General features: G+C 33.7%; 1 protein-coding gene across 2 annotated transcripts in view; it reads left to right on the forward strand.

The window, feature by feature from the left end:
• The window catches only part of COL11A1 (collagen type XI alpha 1 chain), a 146,265-nt gene that overhangs the window by 14,040 nt on the left and 119,189 nt on the right, over positions 1 to 13,036 (forward strand). For both annotated transcript variants that reach the window (XM_032191871.1, XM_032191869.1), the window contains exons 2-4: positions 1,849 to 2,016; positions 4,681 to 4,894; positions 7,242 to 7,404. In XM_032191871.1, the coding sequence (XP_032047762.1) occupies positions 1,849 to 2,016; positions 4,681 to 4,894; positions 7,242 to 7,404 (545 nt within the window). The remainder of the gene's footprint in view (positions 1 to 1,848; positions 2,017 to 4,680; positions 4,895 to 7,241; positions 7,405 to 13,036) is intronic.

A 13,036-nucleotide genomic window follows, 5' to 3' on the forward strand; every position in this document is an offset into this window, starting at 1 on the left:
TTTGTATTTGATAGCATGATCTGATGAAAAATGGAAACAAGCTGTTGAATTATTAAAAAAAAAAAAAAGCTCACAAGTATTATTTGTGATTATATTTTAAAACAGAAGAAGTTATGTCTAGTTATGTCATTCTAGGCAGATTAATAAAACCTCAGATTTTGTGTTTAAAAAATACACTTTTAGTGTTATTCAGTTAGGTTTAACTACAAAGTGGACTTCATCATATTTGGCAATACCAGGAGAAAAATAGGTTGAGCTAATTAAACTTAAATTTGTTCTTACTTGTTATTGATACAGCACATAGTGCAATGATTTCAGAGATGCTACAGTGAGGAAAAAGCCAACACATCAACACTGGCCAGAACTGTACAAGTTGTCAAGAAATAGATACTGATGTATCCGTAATCAGACTATCACTTTGCCTATGTTTTCATACTCTTTTATTTGTTGTCTGCAAATAATCATCAAAATAATTGAATATTCACAACCATTTTTGGGCCTTAAGTTGGTATTTGCTGACCTACAAAGTTAATAATAGCAGAGAATAAATTAGCTATAGTTAATTGCAACAGTGCATTTCATAGATATGAAGAAAGGTCAGATTTCTGATATATATTACTCAGCTTTAAAAGCAAAAGTCATGTAAGACTTTCTTTCCAAATAGAGTCATTCTGAGTTTGCCAACATGAAAGCTGCAGAAAAATCCTAGTCCTGCTTTGAATAGAAAGTTGGACTAGATGATGTCATGAGGTCCCTTCCAACTTGAATTTTCCACAGTTCCATGTTTAATCACTCTTATGAGCTAAAATAATACAGGCTATCCAATTTATTTGTGTTGGAATGTTTAGTAAAATGTTTAGTAACTACTACTTACATTTTGTACTTTTATCGAATCAGGTTTGTTCATCACAAAGAATTGTAGGATGGCATGAAAGGCTGCTTAGAGCACAAGGTGACTCTGAGTAACACACTCTACTTCACTGTGTTAGTAAAATAGAGGTTTGAAGATAAACAAAAACTATCATGTCTCTTTAAGGGCTAGCTAGGTAGCACAGGTCTTTCTTTTACTAAATTCCTAAGTAGAGATCTGATGAGTGGCTCATCAGATATTAGAATACTAGAAGAAATCAGCCATCCCACTAACGTACTTTCTTTAGACATTAAAAACCTTCCCTCTGCATATCTGCTTGTCAAATAAACTCTGATTCTTCTAACTACATCCCTTTTCTGGTGCTACTGAAGGTGGAAGGGAAGTAATTCCCCAAACTTGGACCAGTCTATGATCCAGTCCATTCACTTCTTGCAGGCAAATAAGGTAACTTTTTCTTTCTCTAACTGGAAGAGAAAAGCAGTTAGTTTCTTCCTTATCACTTTCTGTTGAGAAAGGAGTCATATGTAATCAGAATACATTCTAATGTTAGCAATAGTAGTTTCTGATAGCAGATTGCTAGTAGTTGAATGCTTCTGAAACTTTTGTGCTAACTTTTTAAATCAATTACACTTTTTGTAAGTCACTCAGTAAAAGAATCTGTTGTAAGATCCAGTCACCAAGTTTCCTTCCATTTGTGCAACTGTGATTTTCAAAGAGCATTCAAAAATCTGACCATAGCATTTACATTAGATGAGAAGAATTCTTACATATTTAGAAATGAGTAATCCTGCTAAAACAATATTCTGGTTTAGGAGTAGCCTGCAATAAATCAAACCAAGATGCAACTATGCAACTACTCTTATGGTTACACATACACTTTTGCAATGAAATTCATTTTCTTCCTAGACTCTGCATATTGTAGAAATGTGAGAAGATGCAAGATGAGTAATTCTTTTTTTTTTTTTTTTCTTTGTCAGCTGAACCAGTTGATGTACTGAAAGCATTAGAATTTCACAATATGCCAGAAGGAGTATCAAGAACAACAGGATTTTGCACAAACAGAAGGGATTCAAAAGGATCAGATGTTGCCTACAGAGTTTCAAAAACTGCACAGCTCAGTGCCCCAACAAAGCAGCTGTACCCAGGTAAGATTGTCAGAAAGCTATTACTTTGGTGAATTATCTTACTGCCTGTGCTACAGTATCTAAAGCACAGCATGTAGTCTGTCATAAGTACCACAAAGCACCTCTGTTATCCCTAAAAGTGGGCCTGCATACGAATGACAGGATGTTCTCTTAATCCACTGGATAAAGCCATTTTTATTGATTTCAATTATAAAGCTCTTCATCAAATTCTGCACCAATGCCAGAACTAGTCTGTAAGTCATATTACCTGTTATTTCATGATTCTATCTGAAAGAAAGTTTATTTGGTGGCTTTGGCATGTTTCCTTCAGTTTCAGTAGTCCATTTAAAAGCAGTACTTTCTGGACCAATGGTATAGTGCTAGAAATGAGTTGTGGTTGGCCATTGCAAAATTGTTCCCAGAACTACCATCTGTTAAGAATTACCTAAGAGTTTCTGGGTATTTGGGGGACTAAACAAGGCTAGTTGAGGATATCAAGTAATGTGATTCCATCTTCTCTCAAATTTCTCTAAAATGAAATAATCACATTTTGGGAAAGATTAACTGGATGTTAAAGAAAGATTTATTCCATTATTTTGCTGTCACTCTTGTCATTTGACCCAAACTGTAGAGGAAAATAATAATAAGAGTATAAAAAAATCCTGAAACGTTTGCTTTTTTAATAGCTCTTGGACGCTAAGTGTCTATATATAGAGCTATATATATGTTACAATATGTAAACATTTATACACATTTCTGTTAGAAAGTCATTCATTTTTTGACTTTTTCAATCAACAGTGTATGGAGGAAACTTACTTATTGCATGTATGTGTAAGAAATTTGGAAATATTATGCCATTGTAGTGATAACAGCAAGTACTGAACCAAGGTACACAACTCATCATCAGTCACCTATCTGAGAAAGCTGTTTTTTTTTTTTCATAAGATATTATCTGATCAAGGAGCACAGGCTCAGAGTAGATGTATGTCACCCACTGTAAGCATTTTCAATAGATCTTTCAGATTAACAGTGCAGACAGGGCAAGTATTCAGTGCTTTTCAAATAATTTTTTGGCCTTTGTTCACAGTTATCTTCTCTTTCTTTTCCTCATTTTGCTGTCATCTCTTTACTCTGTCATTTAAAAGGCATAACATACAGTTTAATTTAATCTGTAAAGCCAGCAGTTTTGCTTCATCATCATTAAAAACTTGACTGAAAGCTCATCAGAGTCAATGAAATTCTCCCTGTTTACTGAGCTTTTATCCTTTCAAAAGAAAATCTCAAAACAAGCCCTAAACTGGTCATCGTTACTACAGTGTTCAACAACCTTCTACAAAAAAGTTATAAAGATCATTTAAAAATAACAATGCAGCAGACAATATAAGTGTAAGACTAGGAATTTTCAGTTTTAGAAGCGTAGTATGTAATTTAAAATGCAATGAATATTTTATGCATTATTTTTTTTCATATTGTAACTAAAGAGTTAATGCCATTGGGAGCTTGTCTTTATTGAAAACTATGCAGAATCTTGAAAGACTTTTCTCACAACACCTGTCTTGGAAATAATCTTGTATTTTTTTCCATCATTAGAAGGAATTCCTAAATAAGCTTTAAGATGATGTCTTTCATGGTTTTATTCATCACAAAAATATATTTCATATTATTGTATTAAAATTTGCTCTATTATTGTATTAAAATGTTTAAGAACATTTTACCCACTCATGCACACAAAGTTGCAGTTATATTCATTACCATCACTATGATTAGATTCTAATCCTTTTATTTCTTGCAAGTCAAATTGTAGCTGAGGCTACATGCATCCAGTGTATGTTCTGGCTTACAATTTCAATCTTACACATCATTTGTTGTTATTAAGCCTAGTAAACTTTCACTTCAAATGAAATGCAGATTTACCACTAGATTCAACAAGAGTAATACTGAGTACAGACCTCAGGTCTTCCTCTATAAATAAGCTGTATCCACTTCTAATTTTGTTTATTTTTAGTTATAAAGGTTGAAACAATGATTTACATATAATCTCTACTTCAAAGAGCAAGCATCAGGGAATAAATGAAAATGAAATGTTCTTTGCTTATGCCTAAAGCTCCTATTAATTAAGAATGCTAAGTATGTAAGACTGGTCATGTATTTTTTTCAGTGTTATGTACAATATCACTGCAGAAAGATACAAATATATATTGTGAGGGGGAAAAAAAAAAAAAAAAAAACAAACAACCAAGTGACTGTCAAGGGAGATGAAGTGCCTGGGAAAATATTTGCTGTAAACTCAAATGTATACTTGTTTTGCAGAATGAATTTATAGTGCACATTTTTTAAATTAGAATTGCTAAAAAGTTGAATAGAAAAAAATAGTGAAATTGAAACTTGCATGTTTATCCTATATATTTAATCAGTACTACACAAATTCACAGTACTTTTACAAATCATGCTTTTAAGAACCCTTAAGGTATATATTTGGGGAGTTAAAGCAAGAAAGAGGAAAAAAAAAAAAAAAAAGCAAAATTTTTCCTAGTGTAATTTCATACATGTTCATTTTGTCAAATAAAAGAAAACCAAAAACCAGTTTGTATGCAGGATCCTCTATACCTATAGGCAAATTGAAGCCTTCATAGGATAGTTTAACCTCTTCTGAATTTGTAACTGTATCTGTCATTTTGTTTACAGGTGGAGATTTCCCAGAAGATTTTTCAATATTAATGACAGTAAAACCTAAAAAGGGTATCCAGTCCTTCCTTCTGTCTGTCTACAATGAACAAGGAATTCAGCAAGTAGGTGTTGAAGTTGGTAGATCCCCTGTCTTCCTTTTCGAAGACCAAAATGGAAAACCTGCCCCGGAAGACTATCCTCTTTTCAGAACAGTCAACATTGCTGATGGCAAGTAAGTGTAAAATTTTAAGATGTAAAATGAAGTTACAGACCACTGTATAGATGATTATTGTCTTTACAAGCAGATGTTGTAAATAATTGAATAAATAATTAACAGTTTCCAGCTAGCTGGACTGCTGTGGTGCAAAATCAGGGGATCTTTGCAGCAGAACACAGTTCCAGCTTGAAAATGAGTATAGAGCTACAGATATAGTCAAACCACCTTTCTTATTTGCTATTTCTGTAAATCTGAGTGAGGAAATAGTCATAGAAGTTAAACCCACCAAAACTAAATACATGAAGACTCATTCTGTGCAAGATAAAAAGAAACTGTTTTCAAAAAGACTGAAATAATAGTCTAACTTGAAAGACACTCTTCTACATTTAAAGGTGATAAATAAATGACTGGAGATAAATTGACAAGACAGTACATTTATCCTTTCCTTAACCAAAACAGTGGATAAATAAGATCATTCACGATACCTATATGTAAGGATATTGGGAAAGAATAAGATTAATAATTAATTTGAAGTGCTGCGAGGATTCATACTTCATTCTTATTGAAGGGAATAACTCTCCAACACATATTGCATTTTAAATACAGTTGCTAATTTTTTGTCCCCTAACTTGCCTTTGTAGACAAGCAATTGTTCTCTGTGAATGTCAATCTAGTGCTTTTCACATCCATTATTGTTGCTTTTCAAGAGACACATGTCCTTTCAAAGGTTTTTTATTTATTGTGCTGCAGTCCAAGAAGAGCTGCTACAATCTTTAGAGATGCATGGAATGAAATTTTATTAAAGCTTTCAGTTTAATAAATTGGTAGAGAAGAGAGAGCAAGTAAATTCAGCAACAATTAAATACATTTGTAACTCAATAAAGGATAAAAAAAAAAAAAAGTAATTGTCTTCTAGCCCATGTGTTGCCACAGGATGGAATTATACCATGAAACCTGAATGTGGCTCTCATAATTTCACCCAAAATATTGGGAGTATGATAAAATTAAAAAATCAAAATCAATTTCTCTTGGTACAATTTCCTTCAGTGAGACTATACAACTTCTAAATCAACTGGAGTCAATCATATCTATGGAATGAGCTATGTTTTCACATTCTCAGCCTCTGCAAGCCTTCAAAAGATGGACTGACAATTTTCTACTGATTTGGCTCTTTTATGATTCTAGGGCAACAATCTTCATCTCAAAATGAAATATATTAAAAAAAAGTGTAAACAGTGTAATCTGCCTGAGGATGCATGGACAGTTTGCTTTTATAATGATAATGTTTAACCGTGTTCCAGAGAAAACATGGAATTAGAGTTCTGGCTCAGTGATACTCTTTAGCAGTCAGATTCTATTAGCTTTGAGGTGTTCCATTTGATATACAGCCGCTCTTTGTCTAAGTTGTCTCTCTGATTCAGACAAAACTTAGTGACAACAAAAGCCAGTTAAAATGGTTTGATTCTAGCCTTTTCCTTGCCAGTCACCACTATGGCATACTTTTACACTTTTTGCCCTGAGCTATCGAAGATGCTTTCAGTTTTAGCTTGTGTTAGATTAGAAAGTGTCTTGTTCTTGCTCTTAGATATTTAAATTGTTGTAGCAGAGAGATTCACTAATTAATATGTTCTGTCATTATAATGAAGTACCATAAAGGACAGAGTGCAGTTTATCAAATTGTTTACAAATAAATAAATTAGTAAAATCTAAAATGCCATTACAATAAATTTGTCAGTGCTCTGAAATGCTTCATTCACTTTTTTGGTGAGTATTTATGTAGATGGAACCATGGTTGCAGGAATATCAGCAAGCATTTCTAAGTATCTGTATCTGAAAATGCATCTATGTTGGAACTGTTGTACATCTTTGAAAAATCTCTATAGCTATGGGAAGCATTCAAACAGGCAAAAGGATGTCATAATTTTTTTGTGATCAATCACCAAGAACAAATAGTAAAATATAGCAAAGAATTATCTGCTCTGTGTGAAACACATTTACTTGCATGAATAATTTCTTAAGTAATTTGGAAAAACAAAATTTCATTTAAAAAAAATCTGCTGACAGATCATTCAGTCTAATCTAATAAAATGTAAACAGTGCACACAGCTCTAATATGAGTTTACTAACATTCCCTGGGCAAAGCTTCAGGGAAGGTCAGCATGAATTTCATCTAATATAGTATTTGTACAATGGGTGCTGGATCAGATTCCTTAGTACAAAGGACAAAACACTATACATTTGTGCATGTATGAAGGAAAAAATTGAGACATTTAAAATGTTGTCTGTGACTTTGCACAGCCTGCAATAAACATTTTGGCCTACTCTTAAAAACAGAAATTAAAGAAGAATTATGTTTTACTAGGTGGCATCGAGTAGCCATTAGTGTGGAGAAGAAAAGTGTTACAATGATCATTGACTGTAACAAAAAAACTACAAAACCTCTGGAAAGAAGTGACAAAACCATTGTGGACACCAATGGTATTACTGTCTTTGGAACCAGGATTCTGGACGAAGAAGTTTTTGAGGTAAAAATCAATATGGAACAAATGGAATTGAGTAATTTATTTTTGCAGATTAGTTAATGCAGGTTAGAATAAACTTTGAATGGCAAAGTTGATATAACATAGAAACTGTTTTTTTAGAACCTGTTAGGATAGGCTGAAATGAAAGAGAATTAAACAAAGTGTCTGTCTTGTTGGAAAATATGATGCATTTTTCTGTTCTTTAGATCAAGTTGTATCTGGAATGAGTTTATTTTATTGTCTTTCTGCCTGGTATTGAGATACCTGAGGTATTTAGGAGACTTAATCTGGCAAAGTTGAGTAGTATTGAGTAGTATGATACTATGAGATGATACTATTTTAGTTCTGTCTCTCTGAAGTAGTTACAGATATTCGTGCATTCTAACAGCATTTGGGAGAGGGGTGGAAGGACCTGGAAAGCTTTCTGTGTGATGTGAATCTCTTATATTGTTTATCCCACTTATTAATCTTTCCAGTAACTGGAACATACTTTGGCAACCAGGACATATATGTTTCCATCATTTACTGGCCAAGAAGTACATATAGGAAGGGTAAAATGCCTCTAAGGAAGTATGTGACTGCCAATCATGAGGCCTTTTTAGGTAGAATTCTTATGTCAATGATTATTTTTGCAGGCTAATAATGAAACTTCTCTAAACCTACAGTATCAAGTTTCTGTTATAATATTATTATGCAACAGTCAAAACTATCAAGGGTAAATTAGAACTGAACAATAAGAAAATATAGATCAGTAGTTAACTTCACATACAGGACATCTGTGTTCTATAAACACACAGATGCAATCCTGGCTTTAAGGAGTGTATATGCTTGAGAAGCTGTATATGTATCAAGGGAGAAATAAGAACTGTGAGTGTAACACTGTGGCATTGTTTCCTTGAATTTTCCTGGATGTGACAAAACATGAACATTTCTGAGTAGGAGAATTTCTGGGATGTCTTAATGGGTCAAACAGTATGAAACACATTTGGTATTGACAGCCTAATTTATCTGGAGTCAACAGTAAAGTTTGCACATCATAGGAACATTATTTTCCCTTTGAAGATGAATTCTACAGCTGCCTGATCTGGTGTGGAGCAAGCATTTTTGGTCTCCACTTGTGATAATTACTTGAAATTTTCATTTGTATTTCTTTCTTGGGTCAGAGACCATGTGCCATAACATGTATATTTGGGGAAAAAAAATCAAAATATGTGCAAGGATTAAAAAAAAAGAAGCCAGTGATCCACTGTTAAATTTTTAATTGTAATCTTTGCAGACTTGACAAATCAGTCCTTCAGTTCCATCTAAGACCCACTGAGAAGAAAGATGGTTTTGGACTCACAACATAAATAGCACAGCTGTCTAATGCCAGTTTACAGGCTGAATCTTGACATTCAGCACTGAGAACAGCAACATTTCCACCATTTCCATCACCGTAGATTTCCATATTCCTTCAATGATTAATTTCCTTACATACATAATTGTGCCCCTTTTCTGCTTTGTTACCCAGAGAAACTAGTGACGTTCTTGTAAGGTTGTTCTTGTAATTGGAGGTTAAGATTTAGTCCAAAGTCTCTTAAACCAGCAACTTACAGTTCTGTTGGGATAGATTTCTGCTTTCTGTTTTACTGTAGGGCCCATGTTATTATTTTACTGTAGGGCCCATATTTATAAAGATTCAAGTCAAGTAACAGTGAACATATGTACCTAGAAAAGTATGTGTTGAAAATATGCAATTGGAATGTCCCTCAAAAGTTGAACAAACTCCTATATCATAGAGAGTTTTAATTATATGCATCCTCCAACTTCTTGCAATGCAGCCTAGTTCTTTCTGAGCTCATCAAGTTTTTTTCTGCTCTACACAGATAGCCCTCCTGCTTTATCAACAGGACTTTATTCATCCTTTAGCCACTGCTGCTAAAGTTTCCAACACTTAGGGCTCTTCCCTGGATTTTGTTTCCTGCTCAAGTCTCCTAGTTGTCTTAAATGCTTCATTCATCACATTCATGATAACAATGATGTCTGGTGGTTCCATGGCTCTGCTTGGTAGTTCTGTGTTGTGAACCCTGCTGTATCTTGAAGCCACAACAGACAATGAACAAACACATGAAAACAACAACAAAGAACAACATGTCTTATCCTACACACACAAAATTTTGGAAATGGGTTTATTTAATTTTTTTCATCTCAGAGTTAAGAATACCATGAGCAAAAACCTCCAGTACAGGGTGCAACTTCTTTCTATTCTGTCTAGTTTAGTCATACTGGTTTTCGTGGTTTTATTCTCTTATATAAGATGTTAGACTGAGGCTTTGATCTTCAAAGCCAAACTTGTTGAAATCTACAGGTCAGAAAATAATACCCATATTGTATTTATCAAACATTTATGTATCAAAACGAAGTCGCCTGCCTGGTGTCAGGGTACAGTAGTTTCTCTATTTGTGCTATGTAAAGTTGTGCTGTATTCACATTCATTGACATTTGCTCAATATCCCAAGCATACCAGCTGTCCAGAGATCAGGTAGATCACCACTGAAAGGGGAAAAGGAACTGAATAATGACCTAACAGGCCATGAAAAATGACTATCCAGTTTTCTAACTTAGTATATGAAACAAACTTAATATTCCTTGGTAAGTTAGCCTACTAGTGCTAAAGCTAAGAGGCATCTGTTGTGAGTGCTTATGAGTTGCCCTGGTGCTCATCATGCTCTGTTAATATGGAAATCAATGTGATGTTACAAAAAAGGTACTGGATGTAAGTAAGCATTGGCATCAGGTGCATACAAATGCTTGAGAAACAAAGAGTAAACTGCATGTGTCTTAAAATAACAGTTAAAATTCAGTTTCTAGAAAGCATTTCTAATTTCCAAATTATGAGGCCTTCACTTACCCTGCTAAGCACTTGCTTGCTGAAGTGGGTCTCCTGCTATCAGTGGTACTAATTTATGAATGCTTGTTTTTATATGGCTGATGGAATATACTTCAATCTTTTACACATTGTTTGAAATTAATGTCATATGTTTTCAAAAGCATAGTGCAAGGAAGTATGGTTCATAATTATCTCATGTAAAGAAGAGAATACCTACCTGTAGCACACAAATATATCCCCCCCTCCAAAAAAAAAAAAAAAAAAAAAAAAAAAAGTTGGTGTATGGCACCCAGTAAAATAATTTAATGATTTTGAATTATGTCCATTGAAATATGTTTTTAGCTTAAATAGTCAATAAAAAGCAGGGATCTTTTTATTCCTTGCCAGCTTTAAGGATTTGTCACTCTTCATTTAGCACTGTTGGTGTGAACAATACAACAGGTATTTTGTTACTAACTAACACAGTTGTTATGCAGATAATTCCCTAGAGAGGCTGTCTTTCAAAAACTCCCTGGGTGTCAGACTGATACAATGATTGTATTGGCACTATGCTACAAATAACAAGCCAAAACCTGATGTATGTAACTCTGATTTAAAGCCAATAAAAGTTTTAACCACACACAGTTTGCAATAACAAATCCTTGTGGTAGTCCTTATTAACAAAGAGTGTAGATTTTGAATCTGGTCTCATGGAAAAAAAAAAAATCATACACTTATGTATAACATAAGAGTCCTTTAATAACCTGAGTGAGCATTTGAAGTTGAAGTTGTGGTGATAATTCTTGGACAAAAAAATGATTTAACCTATCAGTCCATTTAGATGAGTAATCATACTTCATACTTTTCTAAGGATGGTAATTCCCCAGTGCAAAAGAGCAGAAAGGCCACTTGTCAGTGTGCGTGTTCTGTGTAGATGGCAGCAGTAGTAGAATCGGTAGAGTTTTAACTAGCTGACCAAAACTGCTGCACAACTAAAGTAGAATGGGAAAGGTAGCCAAAAATAAAAATCCCCGAAGACATGTGGTATGAATGAGGCGTTAACAGTATCGTCTGTCTTACACTATCCTGTTGAGCTGTACTACTACCTTATGTAGACATAGTCAAAGTGATTCCTTGGTTATGTGTCACCTTTGATAATTGCTATTGGCCAACTAAATGTTTAGTGTCAGTCAGACAAAAAAAAAAAGTTCAATGTAAATGGAACAAACAGTGCAATAGTTTCCAGGCAAAAATATTTAGAAGCATCCTTCTAGCTATCAACATGAGAGAACTGGCCAACTTTCAGTGTTAGGAGAAAAAGAAAAACAAAAGCAAAACAAAACAAATAAACAACAACAAAAAAGCAAACTCTGTTTTCATTCAAATGGTAATTTGTTGGGGTTTGTTTGTTTGTTTGTTTGTTTTTTTAATATAGCATTACCAATCTTATGCAGGATGGGGGAAAAAAAAAATTGTTTTCTGTTTTCCTTCCTTACTTTTAAAAGCAGAGTCAGGGAAGTTCAAGTTAATTTTCAAGACATGAAAGCTGATTGTTGCATCAGCTTCAGGGAATTTTACAGATCAGATTTGTATATCAAATATACAAAATATTTGATATTGTGTGTAATACACATTTAAGTTTTAAAGAACAGCTATAGATGAGGTTTCAAAGATAAGCAACAACGTAAAAGATTTGCAGGTGTTTCATCCAGAAAATAGGATGTCCTTCTCGGGTCTTTAGACACACTTCATCTTATTTCTCTTGTGGGAGTATTTCTGTACAGCATTAAGCAACAGTCACGTATTCTGTATATATGTGTATGTTACGTACATATGCTTTATATGCAGATCTTATACATATAATAAGATCTCTCGGCCAAGAGTTCAGTGGAGTTTGTTCTGTGAACAGCCATGTTTTGAAGGTTAAAATTTATAATTGAACATATTAACCTATTTCTTAACCAAACTGAATATATGCTACTGTAACCATAAGGTTTCAAAGAATCAAGAAGACATTGATTTCTATGGAAACTTTGACTTGTACAAGATTCTGCATTCACAATATATTGCTTTTACAGTGTTTCATTCTGGCAGGCTCTAAATGTCTTTCTCTAGCTATATTGTGAATTGGGCCTGGGTTATGGAATATTATAGTAAGGGCCCCTGGAATTCCTCAATCCCTCAAATCTTTGCAGGAAGATTAAATGAATTCTGCAGCAGGTTTTTCTAGGTTCTATAGTAATAACATCCAAGCTGTCTAGACTTTTGTTCTTTTGAGTCTATAGTTGTACTGTCACATAACTAATTAAAGAAAGTTGGCACATATATACAGGTTACAGTTTCTGGTCATTTACTGAAGAGTCTACCCTGGAAGCCTTAGGTTTTAGCCATCATATGAAAAATTAAGGATATTGATGTTCATAGCACTGGTCATGTTATTCTTTTATCTCCATTTAGGTAGTTGTATTTAAAAGCTAGTTATCCATATAAGCATGTAAGAAATTCTTATTTTGTCCAGGATATGAATCTTGAGAGTTCCTTCTGAGCCTTTGATATGTAAATCATGCATTTAAGTAATTCCTGCATTATTTTAATTCCTGCATTATTTTTTCATTGTTGTTGTGTGTTTTTTTTAGTTCAGTTGGAAGAAGAAAAGCATTTTTCTTCTGATTATTTTATAATAAGAAACTGCAACTTGATTTCTAAGCTCTCGTCCTGTCACATTGTTATGCAGCATCCTAGATGTGTAACTGAAAAGCAGGCTTGTTTTTAGAAATTATTTAAAAA

The sequence above is a fragment of the Aythya fuligula genome, chromosome 8 (genome assembly GCF_009819795.1).
Source record: "Aythya fuligula isolate bAytFul2 chromosome 8, bAytFul2.pri, whole genome shotgun sequence".
NCBI lineage: Eukaryota > Metazoa > Chordata > Aves > Anseriformes > Anatidae > Aythya > Aythya fuligula.